The sequence below is a fragment of the Odocoileus virginianus genome, chromosome 11, assembly GCF_023699985.2.
Source record: "Odocoileus virginianus isolate 20LAN1187 ecotype Illinois chromosome 11, Ovbor_1.2, whole genome shotgun sequence".
NCBI lineage: Eukaryota > Metazoa > Chordata > Mammalia > Artiodactyla > Cervidae > Odocoileus > Odocoileus virginianus.
This window is the reverse complement of record NC_069684.1, coordinates 19,756,165-19,781,800: the sequence shown is the minus strand read 5'-3', so window position 1 is coordinate 19,781,800 and position 25,636 is coordinate 19,756,165. Positions and strand designations below refer to the sequence as shown.

General features: G+C 37.0%; 1 protein-coding gene across 2 annotated transcripts in view; it reads left to right on the top strand.

Annotated features, from left to right (window-relative positions):
* RALGPS2 (Ral GEF with PH domain and SH3 binding motif 2) overlaps positions 1 to 25,636 on the top strand; it is a 155,477-nt gene that overhangs the window by 27,249 nt on the left and 102,592 nt on the right. For both annotated transcript variants that reach the window (XM_070474019.1, XM_070474020.1), the window contains exons 2-4: positions 14,325 to 14,469; positions 20,310 to 20,414; positions 21,693 to 21,743. In XM_070474019.1, the coding sequence (XP_070330120.1) occupies positions 14,413 to 14,469; positions 20,310 to 20,414; positions 21,693 to 21,743 (213 nt within the window). In that variant the 5' untranslated portion in view covers positions 14,325 to 14,412. The remainder of the gene's footprint in view (positions 1 to 14,324; positions 14,470 to 20,309; positions 20,415 to 21,692; positions 21,744 to 25,636) is intronic.

Below are 25,636 nucleotides of genomic sequence, written 5' to 3'. Positions count from 1 at the left end.
GGCATTCCCTGGGTTGAGAGGGGCAAATATTAAAATGAAGGAAGACCTGGAGCTTTGAAATGTACTCCAATTGGAGATCTCCAAAGTACCTTCTGCCTCTTAAATAATGTTTGTCTGTGTTGTTCTTGGTGTAGCATGTGGCAGAAATATCTGAGGGTTTATGTAGCTCAGTTCAGAACGCTATTCACGAGATCATTTTTGGCTCTGAGGTTGAAAGTGACACTAAATAAATGGCCACTAACGCCATCTGTTGGTGGAAAGAGTTATACTTTTTATTAGAAATGTACCTTATTCTTTGAAATTTTGTAAGTTGAAGATTTTTGGTACTTCCCCACTGGCTCAGTGGTAAAGAATCTGCCTGTAGTACCAAGACACAGGAAATGCGGGTTCAATTCCTGGGTTAGGAAGATCCCTTGGTGGAGGAAATGGCAACCCACTCCAGTATTCTTGCTGGGGAATGGACTGAGGAGCCTGTTGGACTGCAGTCCATGGGGTCACAAAGAGTTGGACATGACTGATCACACAAACTCTATGATATGGAGATTTTTAGGCTAAGAAGGTTTTGTGTAACTCAGGAGAACTTATAGGATTCCCTACACTTTTTACTTTGACAGACTTTCAAACCAAAAAGAAAGTTATGAGAGTAGTAAAGAAAACTGCTGTTTACCCTCTGTACAAATTCACCAATTTTCAACATTTTGCCCAATTTACTTTGTAATTGATTTATTTCTCTCTCTCACACACGTACATGCTGTTTTTCTGAAATATTTGAGATGAGTTTTCATATCTCATACCCTTTTACCTCTTAATACTTCAATTGTATTTCTTAACAGCAAATTTACTTTTTTTTATAACCACAACATAGTTATTGAATTCAGGAAACTGATACAGTACTTTGATTTGCAGTCTGTGTTCTGGTTTGTGAATTGCCCCAATAACATCTTTATAGCACTTACTGTAGTCCAGTACAGCGAGTGTAGTTATCATGTGTCTTTGAGTTTTCTTTCATTTGTAATGGTTCCTCAGGTTTTCTTAGTGTCTCATAACAGTGGCATTTTAAAAAGACTGCATCTGTAGAACATTCCTTAGTTTAGGTTTGTCTATTACCTTGAGATTAGGTTCAGGTTATGGGTGAATTTAACTCAGATGACCATTATATCTACTACCGTGGGCAAGAATCCCTTGGAAGAAATGGAGTAGCCATCATAGTCAACAAGAGAGTCCCAAATGCAGTACTTGGATACAGTCTTAAAAACTACAGAATGATCTCTGTTCGTTTCCAAGGTAAACCAGTCAATATCATGGTAATCCAAGTCTGTGCCCTGACCAGTAACACTGAAGAAGCTGAAGTTGAACAGTTCTATGAAGACCTACAAGACCTTTTAGAACTAATACCCAAAAAAGATGTCCTTTTCATTATAGGGGACTAGAATGCAAAATAGGAAGTCAGGAAACACCTGGAGTAACAGGCAGATTTGGCCTTGGAGTACAGAATGATGCAGGGCAAAGGCTAATAGAGCTTTGCCCAAGAGAATGCACTGGTCATAGCAAACACCCTCTTCCAACAACACAAGAGAAGACTCTACACATGGACATCACCAGATGGTCAATACCGAAATCAAATTGATTATATTCTTTGCAGCCAGGAATGGAGAAGCTCTATACAGTCAGCAAAAACAAGACCGGGAGCTGACTGTGGCTCAGATCATGAACTCCTTATTGCCAAATTCAGACTTAAATTGAAGAAAGTAGGGAAAACCACTAGACCATTCAGGTATGACCTGAATCAAATCCCTTACAATTATACAGTGGAAGTGAGAAATAGATTTAAGGGATTAGATCTAATAGACAGAATGCCTGATGAACTATGGATGGAGGTTCATGAGATTGTACAGGAAACAGGGATCAAGACCATCCCCAAGAGAAAGAAATGCAGAAAAGCAAAATGGCTGTCTAAGGAGGCCTTATAAATAGCCGTGAAAAGAGAAGCAAAAAGCAAAGGAGAAAGGAAAGATGTACCCATTTGAATGCAGAGTTCCAAAGAATAGCAAGGAGAGATAAGAAAGCCTTCCTCAGTGATCAGTGCAGACATAGAGGAAAACAATAGAATGGGAAAGACTAGAGATCTCCTCAAGAAAATTAGAGATACCAAGGGAACATTTCATGCAAAGATGGGCTCAATAAAGGACAGAAATGGTATGGACCTAACAGAAGCAGAAGATATTAAGAAGAGGTGGCAAGAATACACAGAACTGTACAAAAAAGATCTTCATGACTGAGATAACCATGATGGTATGATCACTCACCTAGATCCAGACATCCTGGAAGGTGAAGTCAAGTGGGCCTTAGGAAGCATCACTATGAACAAAGCTAGTGGAGGTGATGGAGTTCCAGTTGAGCTATTTCAAATCCTGAAAGATGATGCTGTGAAAGTGCTGCACTCAATATGTCAGCAAATTTGGAAAACTCAGCAGTGGGCACAGGACTGGAAAAGGTCAGTTTTCAATCCAATCCTGAAGAAAGGCAGTGCCAAAGAATGTTTAAACTACTGCACAATTGCACTCATCACACACGCTAGCAAAGTAATGCTCAAAATTCTCCAAGCCAGTCTTTAACAGTACATTAACCATGAACTTCCAGCTGTTCAAGCTGGATTTAGAAAAGGCAGAGGAACCAGAGATCAAATTGCCAACATCCTTTGGATCATCAAAAAAAGCAAGAGAGAGTTCCAGAAAAACATCTGCTCCTGCTTTATTGACTATGCCAAAGCCTTTGACTGTGTGGATCACAACAACCTGGAAAATTCTGAGATGGGAATACCAGACCACTTGACCTGCCTCTTGAGAAACCTGTATGCAGGTCAGGAAGCAACAGTTAGAACTGGACATGGAACAACAGACTGGTTCCAAATAGGAAAAGGAGTACGGCAAGGCTGTATATTGTCACCCTGCTTATTTAACTTATATGCAGAGTACATTATGCAAAATGCTGGGCTGGATGAAGCAGAAGCTGGAATCAAGATTGCTGGGAGAAATATCAATAACCTCAGATATGCAGATGACACTACCCTTATGGCAGAAAGTGAAGACTAACTAAAGAGCCTCTTGATGAAAGTGAAAGAGGAGAGTGAAAAAGTTGGCTTAAAGCTCAACATTCAGAAAACTAAGATCATGGCCTCTGGTCCAGTCACTTCATAGCAAATAGATGGGGAAACAACAAGAGACTTTTATTTTGGGGGGCTCCAAAATCACTGCAGATGGTGACTGTAGCCATGAAATTAAAAGACGCTTACGCCTTGGAAGAAAAGTTATGACCAACCTAGACAGCATATTAAAAAGCAGAGACGTTACTTTGCCAGCAAAGGTCCATCTAGTCAGAGCTGTGGTTTTTCCAGTAGTCATATATGACTGTGTGAGTTGGACTATAAAGAAGGCTGAGCGCCGAAGAATTGATGCTTTTGAACTGTGGTGTTGGAGAAAACTCTTGAGAGTCCCTTGGACTGCAAGGAGATCCAACCAGTCCATCCTAAAGGATATCAGTTCTGAATATTCATTGGAAGGGCTGATGTTGAAGCTGAAACTCCAATACTTTGGCCACCTGATGTGAAGAACTGACTCACTGGAAAAGACCCTGATGCTGGCAAAGATCGAAGGTTGGAGGAGAAGGGGATGACAGAGATTGAGATGGTTGGATGGCAACCCTGAGTCAGTGGACATGCATTTGAGTAAACTCCAGGAGTTGGTGATGGACAGGGAGGCTGGGCATGCTGCAGTCCATGGGGTCACAAACAGTCGGACATGACTGAGCGGCTGAACTGAACTATGCAATCGCAGCTGAAGTACTCAAAAGCACTGTGTCCCAGAGTATCCCATGAGAGACACACGATGTCTGTCTGCTCCTCAGTTCAAGGCGTTGTCTAGTTTCATCACGGTATACGTAAGCTTATTTTTCCTCTCGCAGCTAATAAGCAGACACTAATAAGAAGACACTGTTTTTTGGGTTTTTTTATACTTTTCAAAAATTGAAGTTTTTGTGGGAAAGTATAAAATATACTGGTAAGCCAAAGTTAGGGAAAACTTGATGTGTAAACCTGGAGACAGCCACATTTTAGTGTGTGTTGGTACAAATTCTCTTCTATGCTGTAATGATAATGACAGCCGAAAGGGATTATACCTCAAATAACCGTTTTGTCACATTGCTTTATTGATTTAGCAGTAAGTTGTGGACAATTCTCCATGTATCACTGAGTATTCTGTTGTTTTTTAGTGACTGCATAGTGTTCCATTGCCTATGGATTGTTCTGTGGTGTTCAGTCAGCCTCACATTTCAGGTTTAAGAATCTCCTGAGTGTCCAGGCTATTTAATTGTCCTCCTTTTTATTTATTCCTTTTTAAAAAAATCTTTTTGGCTGTGCCGCATGGCTTGTGAGATCTTAGTTCCCCGACTGGGGATTGAACCCAGGCCCTCAGCTATGAGGCTGCAGCGTCCTAACCACTGGACTGCCAGGGAATTCCGTGCCCTTGTCTATAGACACTTTTCTCTTGTGTCTTAAGGGAGGCGCTGATGTACTGTTGCCCCACCTGAAATCTTTGCTTGGACATAGAGTTCTGATGTCTGTCTTGCCCCTGCCACACTGACTCACCATGCTGTTTTTCTCTTCCACTGTTTGAATGCTAACAGGCTGAGTTCCTTTCTCTAATCATTTCTAGGCCTACAATGATACACTTTTGCTAAATACATAAATGTACTTCTGATTCAGTTGACTTGTCTTTATGCTTTATTTGCTAATATTGTGCAGTATGGTTTTTTTTTTTTTTCAAATAGCATATGATCTTATGAATTAAATGGATGTTTATGGGCCAGTCTTCTGAGTTGAGCCTCTGACCAAAACGCACACATACCCACCAAAACACAAAAACAGATGTTTGAGGGACAGTGTATCTTTTTGCTTGGAGCTTCCTTTCTGTTAATAGAATTTCTAGTTAACCTATATTTATATTTTGGGCCAAGGCATATAGGAGATCTCGGAGCTCTTTTTTTTTTTTTTTTTTTTTAATTATTTGGCTGTGCTGGGCCTTAGTTGCTGTACATTGGATCTTTGATCTTCCTTGCAGCATACATGATCTTTAATTGCGGCATGTGGAATCTAGTTCCTTGAACAGGGATCAAACCTGGGGTCCCTGTATTGGACGTGCAGAGTTGTAGCCACTGGACCACCAGGGAAATCCCTTCCTAAGTATTAGAATCTTGGTAGATTATCTTTATGAACATTTTATGCTAGAGGTTGAGTATAACCTTTAATAGATTTGCCCCCTTTAATATCTAATTTGAAAGCCTCTCCTCCCCTACAGATAGATAGTTTTAGGCCATTTAGGTACATAGAAATACAAGTTTTCTGTGCAGCTGTGGGCCAGTTCATAAATGGTTCATCCCATTATATGTACAATTTAGTAGAAATGCAACAAAGTTATATCTGAAAAACTTATATTGAGTCTTTAGATGGGGAGGTTTAAGCAGGCCAGTTTCTTTTCATCATTGCCTGTAATATATGCTTTAACCCTGCTTTAGGCAGGCTGTTAAAGTGGCAGTGTGCTAAATAGTTTTCTGTGTGAAATAGTTTTCTGCTGTCCCTATCTTCGTCCTTCTAATTTAAGATCTCAGCTTACTTTGTTTTGAAAATCGTCTTTCTCACACATCTTAAATATGTACCTAAAATATTTCTAAATAAAATACATGCCTGGAAAAAAAACATGGAGATGTTTAAACTTAAACAATAATTTGGTAAGTGATCTAGTAAACAGTCTTGCTGGGAAACAGTTTATTAAGTTCTTTTGACAGAAGATTTCTAAATATGTAGATTAGTTTAAACACTGTCTTTTTTTTTCCCCCAACCTGGGTGGTGTGTGAAATTGCTAAACCTGTCTTTGTGGTTGGCTTACAGTGATTGAAGCTTCTCCAGCACATCTTGTTTTTCTTACAGTTTCAGGGTGTTCTTGTCCTTGTGAATTACTGTTGTTTGAAAATGCTTGTTATCCTTTGATTAAGAATTAAGTATAGCTTAGAATATTTTATCACTTATTCTGTACTACAAAGGATACATGGGATAATTTCAGTGGACTTTTGAATAAATTTATAAAATAATTTATAACATTCATGTTTAATTTACACTTGGAAGTTAGTCAGCCAGCGTGCAATGTGTTGTCTCTCTTAAGAGACTGCTCATTAAATGCAGTAATTTAGTATTGCAGACTGTTTGTAGGTTTATCTCCTTCTTGTGCTGAAAGATAACAGATATTATTAACATGTTATACACTTAGCACTTCTAAGAAATGAATATTTTTTAAGTAAAATTTTTTTTAATTGTTCAGTAAATTTCTTTTCCAGTGTACTTATGTCTTAAAATATGCTTTCAAAATGGTTCATTTAGAGGCATAGTTTTCCATTTTTTCTAATTCATTAATTTATATTGTAATTTTCACTTGCTTCTGGAATTTTAAAGAAGGGTTATTTGAGATCTGCCTCTTCTTCTTCTTTTGTTTTTTTTGTGGGGGGGGCGGGGTTGCTTGTTTTTATGTTTGTTTTGTTTTAAGCCCACCACTGATAGATGGACTTTGAGCCTCCGTCTAAATATTAGCACTAAGTTCCTTGCCCAATGCCTTACAGCTGGCTGGCAAGTGCCTGAGCTAGAATTTGGGCCCAGGGCTTTCCAACTCCAAAATTTGTGTTCTTGGCTATACTCACCGTTTCTGCATGCACTGAGTTTTGCCTATTTGATTACATTTAGTTCTTACAAAATCACTTTGAGGTACATTTTATTGTTTCTTATGACTATGCATGTGCGCTCAGTCTTGTCCGACTCTTTGCAACCCATAGACTGTAGCCCACCAATCTCCTCTGTCCATGAGATTATTCCAGCAAGAATACTAGAGTGGGTTGCCATATCCTCCTCCAGGGGATCTTCCTGACTCAGGAATCAAACTTGTGTCTACTTGTCTCCTGCATTGGCAGGCAGATTCTTTACCACTGAGCCACCTGGGAAGCCCATTGTCTCTTATTTATACACAAAGAAATCAAAGTTCAGAGATTACATAATTTATCCAACAGCACATACCTAGTTTAAGTTCTAGAATTAGTATTAATATCTTATGGTTTTCCCACTGAACTGCTCTCACTACCCCTCAGGAGGGGTGGGGCCAGTGTTCACAAATTAATATGAATTTTGTTAGATTTTTTTTTCTCTTAAATATCCTCAAATTGCTATTTTCACAGCATCAGGGATTCTGAATTAGAAACTGGTGATGGAGGGTGAAGGTGATAGCAGTTAAGGGGATAGAGTGTGATCAGGGGCTTTTTATACAACTTGGAGACAAGGTGAGGGTCCTGGAGAGCAGAGATTGGAGAAGCCTGAGTGGGAAGGGATCTGCACGTCATTTCAGATGCTTTGCTGTTCTTGGCGGAAGGTAAGGGTGTGTTTTTTACTACTCACCTTCCGTAGAGCTCAGTGGCATACCCCCGGCATGGTAATCCTTGAAATACTGGTTTTAGTTTCCTAAGGTCATTTCCCTACTCAGAAAACTTGAATGGTTCCTAGCGCCTTTCCTTTCCAATCTGAATTCCTCCTTTTAACAGTTGAGACCATCTGCAGTCTGGTCCTGTCACTTCTTTGAACCTTTCCAGAATAACTCAGAAAGGTTGTCCCCACTAAGCAGGTCTGTCCACATCACACTTTCTCTCTGGGCCACCTTTGCTTTTAAATTTGCACCCTTGTTGGTGGCATTTTACTTCCCCTTTCTCTTCAAACCCTTAAACCTGTCTTGCTTGGTAAACCTAAAGATCATTTCCTCTAGAAATCTTGTGAGTCTTGAAGCTGAATCACTGTGTAATAAGTTGTAGTATTCCCTGATTTCTTCTGTTTTCCCTCTTCATATTATAAGTCTGCTCAGAGGAAGAAAAAACTTTTAGGTTCTCTTCTTTGAATCCCACTTTCCCTCATTTTGTCCCCCTGCCTCCCCCTCTGCTCCTTTGCCCTCTCTTTTTTACCTCCTCCCTCCCACCCTAAGTTTTTGTTCTATCTGTCCATCAGTTTATCCATCTTTGCTGTCTTGTTTTTCTGTCCATCCATCCTCCTTTCCTTTTTCTTCTTCTAGCTGCCTGTTCCTATTGTTTAAGCTTAGGCAAGTTACCTTTCCACTCATCTTTAAAAATAGGGATATAATGTAATAACTTTGTAGGATTTGTTTTGATCATTGAGTGAATTTTTAGTGGAAAAGTGCTTAGAGCAGGACCTACTGAATAGCAGGCACTCCGTAAATGTTAGCTTTGATTTGTTATTGCACTGTTTTGTGTATTTCAATGTATAAAACAAAATGATAGGATTGTCTGTAAAAAAAGTAATTTTTTTACATAAGAGCAGGCCATTATTTTAAAAAATTATTAAATATAGGTTAATTTTAAACAAATACATTGACAATAATCTAAAGCCACCAATCATCTTAATCACAGTTAACATAAATATTTATATTTTGATCTTGACAGTGAGAACTTATTTTTGGAATTCCACATTGCCTGGATTGAAGGAATGTTACTTCCCACAAATTTTGTTTCCTTCATCTCCTTTGGGTTCCAGGAGTCTCATTGGCTTGTGTACATATTTTATGTGAATATCTTGTCTGGAAGGTCTTGGACCTTGCTGGTAGTATAAATTCAGTTGCTGTGTGTTTGCTGGAGCATGCCTAGGATAACAGATTTTCATTTCGTAGGCACCCTCCTCCAGCCACCATATTAAGCCCAGGCAAAGACATACAGGTACTTATCTTTCTGTACCAGAATTTTTTTATAAACCATCTTATCACTGATTGGGTAGACTATCAGTCTCTCTGGTTTTATTCTAGTTAAAATTGTGTGTGGATGGAGTAGAGAGAAGAGTATGTGTGTTTCAGTCCTCATCTCTTGGTTGCTTTTTCTGTTCAACTGGTGTCAGAGTCCAAGCCCCCATCTCTAAATATCCCTGGTCATCGTTTTTTAGCCATGTTGCTAGAAATAGAAGTATTCCTTTTTTAAAAAGCTGTGGCCACGCCAGCTCATCGTCGCTGTGCTTGGGCTTTTCTCTAGTTGTGGCGAGTGGGGGCTGCTCTCTAGGTGTGGACGCATGGGCTTCTTGTTGCGGTGGCTTCTCATGGCACACGGGCTTAGTTGCCCCACACCATGCGGAGTCTTCCCAGACTGGGGATCGAACCCATGTTCCCTCCTTTGGCAAGCAGATTCTTAACCACTGGACCATCAGGGAAATCCTGTATTCATTTAAATGTGTATATTATTGTGTGCACTGATTATTTGATTGCCATTATGCCTGTATGTTTATTGTTAATTGGCCATTTATTTAATGTTATCATGTGAACAACTGCTTTGTTCAGTCATTCATTCATGTTTCACGGATAGATGCTTAAGTTAGGCAATTAAGGTCAGTATTATGTTTATGTGCCTGAGTGCAAAGATGAAAGATCATGGTTTTTCTTTTGTGTTTTGTTTTCAATATGGGTCCTTGACATCAAGAAACTCAAAGTTCATCAAGAAACTCAAAGAGATACATAAATCAGTGAGAAAATAAAAATCAGTGAAAAAAACAGCAATAGAATTTTGACAAAAGAGCAGTGGAAGCATAAAGGAAGGAGACTAATGACCTCTTTGTGGGAGGCGTTGGGGAGCTCATATAACCCTGGATGGATGTATATCATAACCTGTTTCTTTTTATTTCTTTTGTAATAACTTGAACTTGTTATAAGCAAATACGCAAAGATGATCTTATTTTGTGCTCTAGTAGAAGTGATTTTAAGAGGCAACCACATTCTTTACTAAGCTTCTCTCAAAATAGCTCAATATCAGTCATGTCAAAGATAAAATTATCTTTTTTTGATACTCATCAGTGTTTTTTGATGGCTGTAATTATTGAAACAAAGTACTGGGGGATTTGGGACTAATCTCTAATTTTCTTAAATAAAAAAATAAAGAAGGCAGTGAAAGTTTAGCTGTCATACATGCTGAAAGTGCTGTGATATACAGGCCATTTAAACCTTTTTGCCTTCTATATAAAAATAAAGTGTTTGTCGCTCAGTTGTGTCCAACTCATTGCGACCCCATGAACTGTAGCCCGCCAGGCTCCTCTGTCCATGGGATTTTCCAGGCAAGAGTACTGGAGTGGGTTGCCATGCCCTCCTCATTGTCATATAAAATGTGTCTTTAATATTTATTTAAAAATAAATTTTAAAGGAAAGCAAGAGCTATGACAGCTTATAAATATTGAGTTTCTATTGTGTTTTAATTTCACCATATTGCTTTTTTTTCTTATGAAATTTATATGATCATAATAAGATTTAGGTTCTGTGGTTGAAATTGTCATTTCTGTTTTCATATTTTTTGCTTATAATTGTCTATTTGAATTTTTTAATGTGGCTATGTACAAAGGCATTAAGGTCACTTTTGGTTTTCACTGTTGTAAATAGTGCTTGATTGAAGAGCTTTTAATCTATGAAGTTTTTTCTTCTTCTCCAGAGTTTTAGTGAGATTAATTTTTGTTACTGAGAGTTTAAGCCAGCATATATAAGCATATCAATTCTGTATTATCTGAATGTTTCCAAAGAAATTACACTAATTAATTGCATTTCACTATTTTCCTTATATTTGCTTAACTCTTCTAAAGTATATTTTGTAAAATTACTAAGTGTTTTTAAATTTTTAGCTTAATATTCCTAATGATAGCATAAATTATTTTAGAAAAGAATATGTAACTGGTATTATGATAGGAGATTAATTAGTGAGAAATTGTCACTTTAACGTAACCCTCTTGGTATTTTTGTTTTGAATAAAACAATTTTCTCTCCTGAAAAAATAAAATGAAAAGTATTGGGCTTCTTGGTGGAGATACTGTAGAAGGTGAGGGGTTAGGAGACTGATTTTGCCTCTTATTTAATAATCTGGTTTGGGCTTCCCTAGTGGTCAGCTAGTAAAGAAACCACCTGCAATGTGGGAGACCTGGGTTTGACCTCTGGTTGGGAAGATCTGCTGGAGAAGGAAACAGCTACCCACTCCAGTATTGTGGCCTGGAGAATTCCAGGGACTATATAGTCCATGGGGTCGCAAAGAGTCCGACACAACTGAGCGACTTTCACTTTCTTTTTTTTCTTTCTTTCTGGTGACCTCAAGGAAGGAGCTAAATCTGCACATTTCAGGTTTTGTATTTGAGGATTATATTGCTTGGAAAGAAGCAACATTGATGTTTGGGGATTATATTGAAGCACTATGCCTGTCTGGGGATTTAAACCCTTCTAAAGGACAGATTACCTGTTTTTAGAAGTTTCAGAAGAGAATAGTAGGAAATAATTTAACTAAGAAAAGTGCTTCTGTGATGTTGGTGTTTACTGTGAATGATTGTGCTGTTTATACATAGTACTAGGAAAAGTAAATAATATTAAAGCATGTATTTGTTTTGTCCAATTTGAACATTTTTGTGCACAGAGCACGGAAATGTATTGAGGCACATGTTGTAAAAATTAACCCATGCCTGTTTCTTAGGACTTGCAGTGTTTTTATGGTATCGTATGAGCCTTTGTTGTACTTAACGCTATTAAATACTGTTGACATGTAGTACATTTATAAGTAATTATTAGAATAAAACTTTCATTAAAGTATGCTTTGCTGCCTTTCACTTCACGTAATGGATTTTAGTATGACAATTTTCATTAAGATATTTTAATGATTTTTTAATTAAATGCAGGCAGAGAGAGTGATTATTTACTGTTAATTGTTCACAAATGTATTAGTGTTTACTCCTGGTATATTACCTGCTTTTTAGTAAATATTAACCATACTGCTGCTGCTGCTAAGTTGCTTCAGTCGTGTCTGTGTGACCCCATATACGGCATCCTACCAGGCTCCTTTGTCCACAGGATTTTCTAAGCAAGTGTACTGGAGTGGGTTGCCATTTCCTTCTCCGAATATTAACCATAAAATTTATTTATTTGATATGTAAGTTAGACTAAGGATACATTTCTTTCAATGATTTGATGAATTTTTCTTAACACTAGGGGGCACTCATAATCTGTGAATTCCTACCTAAATTACTCAGGTGCAGAATGTGGAATGAAATTCAATTGTTTGAAAATATTTCATTGCAAACTGAATGTTGCCTTCAGAAAGAATTCAGATTATCAAGTTCACTTTGCATAGTACTCTAAATATAAGTGATTCTTAGTAAGATTCTTAAGAATAAGCAAAGTTTATAAAATGAAATACTGTAGATTGGAGGACATTAAAGTATTTCTGTGCTCTGTTCCTTTTCACATTGGTTTTCCAAATGATTATTTTAAAAATCATTGTTCCTAATATATTTCTGATTTAAAAAATTCTAGCACAGTGTTTTGCTCATAGCAGGTACTTAGGATATATCTGAAGAAATGAAGATCAATTCAGGATGTGACTGACGCCTGCTACCATTAGTAAAAATTTTTAAGCATTTGAAAACCAGCAACATGTTTTTTTTCCCCATTTATTTTTATTAGTTGGAAGCTAATTACTTTACAATATTGTAGTGGTTTTTGCCATACATTGACATGAATCAGCCATGGATTTACATGTACCTGATCCCCCCTTCCACCTCCCTCTCCACCCGATCCCTCTGGGTCTTCCCAGTGCACCAGGCCCGAGCACTTGTGTCATGCATCGAAACATGTATATTATCTAGGGTGAAACAGATCACCAGCCCAGCAGCATGTTTTTGCTACATCTGGGAAACATATTTTAGGCGTTCTCATTCATTGTTTCTGAAATCAGGATATTGCTGATGCCACCAAGAAGTGTTTTGTCCGAGGTATATTCCTAAGATTTTTTTTTTTTTTAATTAGAAGATTCTCTTGAATTTAAGCTTCGTGTGGATTCAGTAGCTAGTAGACAGAATGTGCGTCATTATAATAGCACTATTAGTGTGTGTCAGCACTGTTTTAGGTGCTTTACATGTATTAATTTCTCATCACCACTCTGTGAAGTAGGTACTTCTATCTCTGTTTTATAGGTAAGGAGATTGGGCACAGAAAAGGTAAACAGTTCACTGGGTTTAAACTTAGGCAGTTTTGTTCTGTAGTTTGTGCTTCTAAATCACTGCCATACATTGCTTTTCCAAAGAAAGGAAACTTAACATTTCAAGCGAATTAGTATTTCAAGCTCAGGTTGTTAAGTGGGTATAATTTTATAGTGTACAGCATAGGGAATGTAGTCAGTAATATTGTTAATAACTCCGTGTGGTGACAGATGGTTACTGGCCTTATTGTGATGGTCATTGTAATGTGTAAAAATATCAAATCCCTATGTTTTATATAGCTGAAACTAATAATGTAAGTCAATTATACTTCAGTAAAAATAGATACAGTTTTAACTACCTAATTGATAGACACTTATCATTTCTCTTCTGGAAAATGTCATAGAAATTTAAAGTTTGAAAGGGGCCTTACTCTGTTTAGAGGAAGAAGTTGCCTCCGAGATAGGTAGTTACCAACATACCCATCTATGCGGCAGTTTCTTTGTGGAAAGGGATTAGAATCACAAGTAAACGTTTTGAGTTTCAGTAAAGTAGAAAAAATATGGTAATGTGGAAAAAATATTTGACAAGAATTTCAGATGGCTTGAATTTTATTCTTGACTCCTCATTTACAAGCCTGTGTCCTCAGAGACAGTGTTTGTGTTATGACTATAATGAAATCTTCCTTAATTAGCCTTATGGTCATTGTGAAGATCAGTGAGATAATGGATTGAAGCTATTCAATAAGCTTTAAAGCCCTATACAAATAAATATATATATTATGTAGTGTGTTATTTTTATAACATGTGATATCGTTATAAATAATAATTTGTTTTTAATTATTTGTGGTATCTTTGTAAACTATCAGCTTGTAAACTCTGTAACTGTAGACTATCAGCAATGCTAAACTAGATCTCTAAGACATTATTTTGTTAGGCTGTGTGTTACTTTGCAAGATTTTTTTTACACTTGTTATTTTCTTAAAGCAAACACTTTAAAAAAATTTCTAACAATAAATGAAAAATTATATCTTTGTTTTGCTGATAAAGAACATAACAGTAGCATGTATTGAACATATGTGTTGAAAGTAGCATAATAGGATTGTCCTCAGACTGGATTTACTGATTTAACTGAAATGAAAAACAGAATTTGGTAAACTGGAACTATTTTATTTGGGGGCATGGTGAGAGGTATGGGTTTGTTTTCTTAAACTTCCAATAAGACACACAGTTAAAGTTTTCTGTTTTTTTTTTTACAGGAATAATAATGTATTTGTGGCCTTGGACGTGAAGCAGTCAGTCTTCTGTTGCTATTAAATAGCGTCAGGGACTGATGTTGTGGGAAGCATGGACCTAATGAACGGGCAGGCAAGCAATGTTAATATTGCTGCTACTGCTTCTGAGGTAAGACATTTAAGAAGTTTATTGTAAAATTTCTTACCTGGCATTCTAATTTTTAAAGCATTATGGTTGGTTATGGATTTTAAATCATAGCTTGAGAAAAAGGTTACAGGCTTTTCAGATTTTTTAAAAACTATTTTAATTGTACCATCCATGTGTTCATTATACATTTTAGGAGTTACTTCCTACCTACTTAATATAACTGACAGATAATGACTACTTAAAACCCTTTTTTAGTTTTAGTTAAGGATGCATAGGATTTCTTTTTAAGGTGTTTTCACATTATATGAACCTTGAGGGCAGTAGAACAAGTGGGGCAAAGAATGACCATGTTGACACTGTCAGATCCCTTGATTCCAAGCCTGTTGAAGGAGACTGAAGAACCGTTAGGCTGGAATGTTGACAGGACTCTTCTGGTGGTGTAGCTCACACTGTTAGAGATGGAGATGAAGACTGAACTAGATGCTCATCTCTCTGGTTAATGGATTATGATTTTATTTTTGCCACCCCCCCCTTTTTTTTTGCGAGGTCTATAGATCTAGAGTACTTGCCTGCTTTCCTTAATACTTTCAGCATCTAGCTTGTATTTCTCCCCTTTATTTTATCCTTACCGTAGAGGATAAGAAAAAATGTTTGATGATTTTACACCTTGACTTCACAGCTCCTTGGTAATTTCAACTTCATTTTGCCCAAGCCAATTTACGTAGGCCTTGCTGTCATTAGAATATTCTCTGTCAGTAGTTTCAATTATTTTTCCTATGTAGATGATTTCCATGTTTTTAACTCTAGCTCTGGCTTCTGTTACAGATTTTATTAAGCATTTGTGATGGACCAGACATTTTACTTATAATATGAACAAAGTCAGTTTACTTGTTTCTCTTCTGCTGTACTACTTGTAAAGGAAATGGCCCACCCCCCATCTCTGACTTCCATCAGTAACATCACTATTTCCTTAACATCTAAGTTCAGATCTGTAGGTTTTGCACTAACCTGCTTCCCCTTTGCCCAGCACAGCTCTTTTCACATCGCAGCAGGGAGAGTCCACTAGCAGAACATAAGTTGGAATCCTCTGTGATGTAACCATCAGTAGCATCTTGGGTCCTGCCTGCACTCTAGTGGAGAGGGTCACACAGGCCAGTGACCACCAAGAGAGGGAGAATGCCTGGCAGCCGGCTTAGAGCCTGGCCACCACACCTTATCTCTGGGAGCCAGTCCTCTTCTCCTTATTTCCACTAGTAGCATCTTAGTTTGGTCATTTATTATTTCTTGTCTAGGCTATCGTAGTGACTTTTTATTTTGATCTTGCACTTCTGTTCTCTGCTGTTTTTGGTCCATTTGATTATATAACTCAATTTTATATAACCTTATATAAAAAATATATATGCTTATATATATTATATATATAATATCATATATGTTATATATTTAATTATATGTTAATGTATAATATTATATAATTATATTCTATTTATAATTATATAAATATATTAATATATCTTGATTATATACAATTAAATATTATATATTTGATATTATACATTTAAGTATATAATATATACTAATATACATTATAATTATATATAATTTTGTTTGTAATATATATAATTTATATAAAATATAAAATAGTTTATAAAATATAAAATATATAAAAATTTTATATATTTAAATTAAATTTTTTCTATATTTTATATTTATAAAAATATAAAAATGTTTTATAAAATATAAAAATATTTTTATATTTTATAAAAATATATAAAACACAATTATTTATATATAATATATATAACTCAATAACTCATATAACTCAATTTTAATATTCTTAAAATACAGTTGTTATACTTTATTGTGTTTCCGAACTGTCCATGGTTCCTCATCACCTACTAACTAAATACCCATGACATTCAGCCCTGCATTTAGGACTTTTCTCAAAATGGCCTTAAATTTTCTTTCTAATGGATTTAACTACCACTGATTCTCTACTTGAAATTTTTATTCTAATGAAAGAATACTACATCTTGCTGATGTTTGTATAAACCCTTATTTTTTTCTATTTTAAATGCTACAGTTATATGAACATTTTCTCCTGATCCTTAAACAGGAGCTTTCTTCTTTCTGAAGCTACTTTAAAAAAATTTTTTTAAATCATTTTTCCTATAAATTTGTATATAGCTTTTATTCCTCCTTGAGGCATGGATTAAATATGTTTGTAAATATGTCCATGTTGCATGTATATTTACTTGGTATCTTTATAATCATATTTCTTAACTTTGTTAAATATATGTTGGTATATGATGGTATATTTGACTTTGTGTCCTGAAATATATGAGATAATATTATAGGAAACAGTACAGAATTGTTTGTTAAATAAAACAGATCATTTCACTTGTATAAAAAATTATGTTGGCTTTTCTAAAAGTAGATGAATTCCGTGAGACCTCAGAGTAGTATAATCCAGTATATGAGAAGTAAGGGTAGAAAGTCTGCCTTTTAAATTGTCTTCCTGCTATGTCAAGAAAATAAAATTAAAAATATGTATTTTTCTACCTTCTCTTAAAATAAAGATGTATTAGCATATCAGAATTCAAGCTTCTCAGAAATGGGTACCCTTACCCTTCTATCTTTACCTTTTAGACCTAACCTGTGCTAAAGCATCTGGTATCAGTAGAGGGGTGGTGAACTTTTTTCATATGTTTAGAAGTGTCAATAGTTTTTCCATCTTTCAGTGGATAAAGAATGACTACTGTGAACTTAGTGTACATTATGTCTCAGTACTACTTAGCTTCTTATCAATACCAGCCTATTTATTGCCAGTGGGGAAGCAGATAGAAGCACATCACTCATAATTTTTTAAGCCCCCTGCTAATGGTTTGTAAGAAGGAAAGGAGGAAAATGATTATTCATTTTGATAAGCATTAAGATTGCCATTATGATCTGCTCACTTTTTTTGAATGAGTTAGAAACTTGGAGAAAATTGCCAAGTTAAATTTAAAATGAGTATATTTATTATTTGGTAGTTACTGGATTAGTATATACTGTTTAACTGATGTCTATTTGAATTATTGACATGAATAAATTTCTGTTAGTCTTGGAATATAAAATAACATTGTTGACATATTGTAAGCTAATCATAGTTACAGAGATCAAACACATGGAATAAGATAAATATATGAAATCCATTTATGAGACTTTGAGTTTCTGCTCAGACACATAAAAAGCTTGGAATTCATGACTCCTGTCCTCACAGCTTGAAAAAGGCTGAACAATCTGAAAACCTGCTCTGTTGGAGAACTGGTGTCACAGAGCACATTGACCAGTGATGCCCTGAGAACTGGAGAGAGAAGCAAATGCAGAGAATCACTGTTTACCAGGAGCAGAAGTCACTTGAGTCAGGCACGGGCAGGAAAATGTACTCTTGTTGACAAGCTGCTAGAGGGTCTACGTGGACTAGCTTGAGGGTTAAGATCTCCTGGGGGCTTAGTTTTAGGCCTCCCAGCCCACTTTTGTGAATTTTACCTCCAGGAGCACCACCAGGTTTTCACAGTGAAGATCACAGAAAAATCCCTCATGCTTCCAGCTGGAGGAGGGAAAGTAACCATTTTGAAATATACTAGGGGAAAGTAATCATCCTGAAATATGCCCAGCATGTTCTTTTCTCCACCTGTCCTCAGGGGAGACTTTACCAGATCCTAACCTACCTGGGGAAAGAGAAATACCCAATTCTGAGCCCTCTAGCCTTCCTGTCTTACTTTCTAAGGGGAGTCTGGGGTACTGAGAATCACCTGAGGCCACAGCCCAGGGGCACAGGCTCACTGAAGTAACAGACTGTAGGGCGGTGGAACATGTCTCCTCTTCCTACTTCCCACACCTTACCACCACATCCACAGGGTTCCTGTATGGTAATAAAGGATCACAGCCTAAAGCACTGCAAGGCACGTACTCTCATCTAAGGAGTTCTAGGGAAACCCAGAGAGAAAAACAAGGACACTACAGGAAAGTTAAGGCACCTCTAGCCACAACAAATAGTAAACAACGTAACTCCTATCTAGATAAACATAAACTCTTACACTAAAGGCCTACTTACCTCAGTTTCTGTTACCCACTAAGTCACATCTGACTTTCAACAAATTCTAAGACATGCTGAAAGATAACCAGAAAAACGTAGATTGAAGAGGCAAAGCAAACAGTGCGGTAAGAGACTTCCAGATATGGCAAGAAATTTTGGAATTAACAGGATGAGAATTTAAATAACTATGATTAGTAATGTTAACAGCGCTAGTGGGAAAAAATGGACATCATGCAAGAATAGATGGGTAATATAAGCAGGAATATTAAAACTCTTAAGAATTAAAAGGACATGCTGGAAATCAAAACCGTTGTACCAGAAATGAAGATCACTTTGATTGACTCACCAGTAGAATGATGACCAGCAGACACTTAAGGAAAGAATCAGTGAACCTGAAGACATGTCAGTAGAATCTTCCCAAGCTGAAGTGCAATGAGAAAAATAGAATGAGGAAAACGGAACTCAATATTCAAGAATGGTGGGGCCTGTGACAAAAGGTGTAGTGTACACATAATGGAACATCCGAGGAGGAGAAAGAGGAAGGAGCAGAAGAAATATTTGAAGTAATGATGGTGCAGAATTTTCCAAAATTAATGACTGATCCCTTCCTTTGTAATGATTTTGATGTTTAGTTGCTACTGAAAAGGGTCGCAAAGAGTCTGACAGGACTGAGCAACTGAACTGAACTGAACTGAAAGGGAGGGGAAAAGTAAAAATGAAACATAATGACAAGTGCTCAAAACTGATGTATAATAGCTGTTCAGTTGACTTGCATATATTATACCTCTGTAATTGAAACTTTGGTTAATTTTTTGTGCCATTGACTGTAGCCTGATATTCTACCACCATTTAACAGAACATGATCTGAATGTTCCTCCAGTGCTTTTTCTTTGATTTCAGTCAGTGATTTGCAAAATGCATCTTTATTCTGTAGTACAGATGAAGTGGAAATTTAGCAGAAATAAGGTTTTCAGAGCCAAAGCCACCTTTTGTTCTCCATCTGGCAACAGCAAATTCAAGATTAAGCAGTAACCTTAAAGCAGAAAACACTTACATTTGTGTCAATTGTACTGTCACAGACCGACGTTCACTTGACAGATAAGACCGGGTTATTTAGTTAATGGAATTTTAAATGTTTTCCTGTGATTTATATTAGGATAATAATTTATCTTTTTCTTGATAAACATTAGTTTTAAAAATTATAGAGGAGTGTATCCTCCTCCCCCCCTTTTTTTAAATCGCATTTGAAAATCACTGAACTTGTTAAAATCTTTCATTTCTGTTGGAAATGATAGGAGGTCAGGGTGAGGATACTGACAGGAAAATGACTTACTAGCAAACCTAAAAATCTAAAGTTGAGGCTAAATTTAGGAACTGACTCATTTGAAAAGACCCTGATGCTGGGAAAGGTTGAAGGCAGGAGGAGAAGGGGATGACAGCGGATGAGGTGGTCGGATGGCATCACCAACTCAGTGGACATGAGTTTGAACAAGCTCTGGGAGTTGGTGATGGACAGGGAGGCCTGGCGTGCTGCAGTCCATGGGGTCGCAAAGAGTAGGACAAGACTGAGAGACTGAACTGAACTGAGGTTAAATTTTACATTGCCCAACCCTTTGCCTAGTGCTCTTCCAACTTAGCAGTCTGTTCCGACTAACTTTTCTACAGAATTTGTTAACTCAGTATTCTTAGCTTCCTCAGTTTTAAAGGCAGTCTAGTTTCCATGATACTGACTGCAAGACAGTTTTTCAGTGGCTTCTTTTTTTTTTTTTTAACTTACCAGAAAAGTAGCAGTTCTGAATCATTAAGTGACAAAGGTTCTGAATTGAAGAAAAGTTTTGATGCTGTGGTATTTGATGTCCTTAAGGTTACACCAGAGGAATATGCGGTAAGTCTTCCATCGCTTGTTTTCCAGTTTTTGCACATACTTTACGTATTGGTACTATTCAATTAGAATTTGTAGGCCCAACAGAGGAGGTGTTCAAAAAAAAAAAAACTGGATGTGGGAATCAGTGGGGAGGGTAGCACAACAGTGGAGCAAGCAGAGGAATGAAATAGGGAAGGTGAAAAAAAATCCACTGATAATTTTAGAGAAGCTTTGCAGGTTACACTGTCAACTTGGTAAGTAATAGTATTTGCCTTTATGATGATTGCTTTTGTCTCTACCTATACCTCCTCCTCAAGCTAAATGTACTTTACTGACAAAGGTAGGAAAGAAGTATTTTTACTTTTTCATAAATTAAAAATTTAAAGTTGAAGGCATTATTGCATTGTCATGAAGGATAGCTACAAAAACTTAATTCTTAACAGACAAGTGTTCATTTATTTATGTTATCTTTTTCCTTTAGCTTGTTAGCAGAATATACTGATTTCCTGATATTGAACTCTTACATTCCAGGAATAAACTTCAGTATATTGCTAGATTTTGTTTTATATCTGTAGCCACAAGAAAGATAGGTCCATAATCACGTGAAGACCTTCAGTATGAGTTGCCACTAGTGTAGAGTCAGTTACTCTTTATAAATTGGGGAAGAATACCCTTGTATTATTATCACATTTTATATTACTGTTTGAGCAGATATGATTTAATAGTCGCAGCAACGCCACTGCTTATAAACCAGTAGATCCAGTTTTTGTTTTTTATTTTGATTTAGTGTATGTATTTGGGCTTCCTTGGTGGCTCAGGTGGTAAAGAATCTGCCTGCAATGCAGGAGACCCGTGTTCAATCCCTGGGTCAGGAAGATCCCCTGGAGAAGGAAATGGCAACCCACTCCAGTATTCTTGCCTGGGAAATCCCATGGACAGAGGAGCCTGTTGGGCTACAGTCCTTAGGGTCGAGAAGAGGCAGACACGACTGAACAGCTAACACACACAATGTGTGACTGTGTTCAAACTTTTAAAATTATTTCTGTTTATTTTGTAACTTTACCTCGCTGATCTCACAGGAAAATATAAAAAGGCATGAGACAAATAGAAATAATTTTATTTTATGGTGTAAGGACTAAATTTTCATTTTTTAAAGCCCTTATAAAATTGGGACTTTTTTCTAGTAAAGATTTGAGTACTCTGTATTTTAGTACAGACTAATAATTTTAATTTCAAATATATGTCATATTATGGCATTCCAAGGAAGAAATTATAAAAATTTTTTACTTTTTATTTCAGGGTCAGATAACACTAATGGATGTTCCAGTATTTAAAGCCATTCAACCGGATGTGAGTAGTTTTAAGAACTTCCCTTTAAAATATGCAAAATGGTGAATTATAGTATCTCAAATTGAGAAGTTTTAGAAATGAAAAATTACACTTTATATTAATCTTTAAATGTTTAAAGCTTTTGACATTATTCAGGCTTTGGAAACTCGTGGTGTTCATAGCTGTACACTGTTGAGTCATAGATGAGGCTGAGTCATTTTGGTTGATTTGGCTTCATCACTTTACTGAAGGGGGGCATAGACTTAGGAAGGTTGGATGATTTACCTGAGGCTTTGAGTCTTTTTAATAGGATAATGGGAGTAAGCTTCTGGGTTTCACAACTCACTTCAGTAATCTTTTCCCTTGTACCTTAATTTTATGACTTTATAATATGACTGTGTGTTGATACTTTGGCGAGAAGAGAGAGAAGGAAGGCATTTTTTGTTTTATTAAGAAGGAGGAGACTAGTATGCATCTACCCACTGTAAGCTATTTATTGCACTATGTGTGTATGTATCTTCCTATCGTTGTCACAATCTGAATATGGTAGTGTCTATTTTACTGATGAGAAAACAGAATGACAGTTGTCCCTGATTATAGCTTAGTATTAGAACTGGTTTTCAAACTCTAAAAATTGATGCTTTTTCTACTTTTATTGGGTAAGAATATACATATGACTTTGTATCCCCAAACTAAGTCATTGATAATACTAATATATTCAGTACCTTAAGACAGATATATTTTTAGTTCTTTCAGAACAAAATATAGTGTATTTGTTATAGTATTTTCAAGTCCAGTAACATAGCTGTTAGAGAAAGCATCTGTGTCTTCGGTGGCATAGACAGTCCTGTGTTTTTCAAGTTACTTAATGTCTCAATATCTCAAGTTTGTCACTTACAAAATTAAAGCGTGGGCCTAAATGACCTCTGAGTCTTTGTTATATCCACAATTTTTTTCCCCCCTTTCTCCCTATACCATGGAGGGCACTCTGAAACCATTAGTTTAGCAACAGAGAAAGCAGAACAATCTAGTCTATAAAGAAGACACAAACAGAAAAATTGCTTTTGTATTTAAATTATAGTAACTGAAGTGTTCATTTCCTCACATCTTTGAACAAAACAAAGCAAACTAAATTCTTCATAAAAAGTACAGCGTTTTGCCCTGAAGTTCAGTCATCTCTTTTGTGCATGCTCAGGCACTTTAGTCATGTGTAACTATTTGTAACCCTATGGACAGTTGCCCACCAGGCTCCTCTGTCTATGGGATTCTCCAGGCAAGGATACTGGAGTGGGTTGCCATGCCCTCCTCCAGGGAATCTTCCCAACCAGGGATCGAACCCGCATCTTTTATGTCTCTTGCATTGGCAGGTGGGTTCTTTACCACTAGCACCACCTCTTCTCTTTAGACATATTTTTTTTCCTTTTGAATAAACTGCAATTTCTGTATTTCTAGACGTTTCATATGAGATTAGTGCTATCCAGTAGAAATATGCGAACCATTTATATAACTTTACATTTTCTACAAAGTAAAAAGAAACAAGTAAAATTAATTTTAATAATTGTATTTAACTGCAGCATCCAAAATATTATCACTTCAACCTGTGATTGGTATAAAAATTATTGAGACTTTTACTCTCTTTTTTCTGTGCTAAGACTTTGAGATTCAGTGTATATTGTACAGTTACAGCACATCTTGCCACATTGCAGATGTTCCACAGCCATTTGTGTCAAGGGGTTGGACACTGAAGGTCTAGCAGTGACTGCTTATGGACATAAGCTTCAAGTCAATGGGAATTTTTTGTGAACTTCCTAGAAGTGAACTTTAAAAATTCCCTTGACCCCCACTTCCTGATCTAATTTAACACTGATCCTGTTGATTTTTTGTTTTAACCTAAATCTCTTATTTATCCATTCTCTCTCTACTCTGAACACCCTAATCAAAGACACCATGGTAACTCATCTGAATTGTTGCATTGCCCTCTTACCTGATCTGTCCACATCCATCCTGACCCTTCTAAACTTTTTCTACCCAGTAACCAAGGTCATCTTTCAACATGTAAATCTGCTTTCATGATTCTTCTGCTTAGAATGCTTCAGTGGCTTCCTGTCACTCTGAAGATAAAGACAAACTATCCCAATATTGTCTACAAATCTCTTCTAACTTTTGCCTCTTCCTACCTACTCCAACCTCATTGTCCACCTTTTCCACCTGTTTTCTGGTCTAGCTACAGTGGCCTTTTAGCCCCTCTCACACTGAGCCTGTGTGAATCCTACTTAACTAACTCATGTTCATCCTTCACTTCTCAAGTCAAGTTTGATTTTCTCAGGTGAGCTTTTTTCTCTTTACCCAGGCTCTCCCAGCACTTCCTACTACTTCACTGGACTTGTCAGTTGCAGTTTTACATTTTTGGATTGTGGTTCAATAATTATTTACTTTGTGTCTGTTCTGTGTCAGATGCTGCCCTTGTGCATCTTACATTTGAGTAAAGTGAGCCAGTAGTGCATCATGGAAAGCATCAGCCAGCCAGGAGAGGACAGGGTGTGAGGGCAGTGAGAGCTCCGGTTTTGCACGGGGTGATCAGAAGGGCTTCACTGCAAAGCCACCGCCTGAGAAAGACCTGGACGAGATGAGAGAGCCAGCCATGCGCCTGTTTGGGGGGAAGAGCGTTCCAGGCAGAGAGAACCCTGCCGATGTGTAGTGCCATAAGTTTCTTTCTTAGTTCTTTGGGGAACAAAATATAGTGTATTTGGTGTGGTATATACAAGTCTACAGTGGCCCTGAATACCTTTCCTTATACCTTTATTTTGTGACTTTATAATATGACTGTGTGTTGTATCTTAGAGACAAGAACAAACCAAGGCATTTTCAAAAAAGAATTAGACTAACATTTATTATGCATCTACCCGCTGTAAACTATTTATTATGCTCACATAAGGGAAAAGGTTACTGGAGTGAGGTGTAAATCCCAGGACAAAGGCCAGTGAACTCAGAGAGTCTAGTAGAAGGTGAGCGGGCCAGATGGCATGGGACCTGGGGAACCATTACTCTGGAAAAGATCAGAAGCTATGGCACAGGTTTTGAGCAAACAAGTGACATTTTCTGATTTGGGTTTTAAGTAGCTCTTCCTGACTACAGACCAGGGTGTGTGGGGAAGCTAGCGTGGGAGTAGGGAGGGGCAGGTACCAAGGACTGAGTCGAGGAGACCGGGTGAGCGACGAAGGTGACTTGGTCAGGGTGTGAGGGGAGGTGGTGCCAAGTTGTCAGGCACTGTATGCTAAAGAGGAGTCAAGGATGATGGCAAAATTTTTGGCCTGACACCTAAAACATTTACTCCATAGCCTTTGAGATGGAAAATGGTTAGTATTGTGTTCATAGCTCCTGGGACTGCCATTTATAGGGAACAGAATATGAAGTGTAGTCTGTGGAGAAAGGCCAGAGGAGCAGATTTTGAAGGAACAGCTTGAGTTTGGCTTTGGACATGTGTAGTTTTACATGTGTGTTGGACAGCCAAGGAGAATGCTGAGTTAGGTAATATATACTGTATATATATATATATATATATGTATATGTATATATGTATATGTATATATTTTTCCCCCAGTTCAGACTGGAGATGTAAGTTTGGGAGTTGTCAGTGTAGAGATACTTAAAGCATGGGTGAGATTACCGAGAGTGAAAATACTTGGAGAAAAGAAGGGACCTATTTAGTGTCCCTATTTAGGAGAAGCTAGCAAAAGAAATTGAGATGCAGCACCTGGCGATTTAAGAGGAAAACTAGGTTAGTGTGAAATTCAGTGAACCAAGTGAAGGACATATTTTTAAGAAGGAAGGAGTGATCAGGTGTAAAGTGATGTTAATCCTGGGCTTATATGTTTATTGCTTGCTACTTCCACTAGGTTTTAAGCTACATGAGG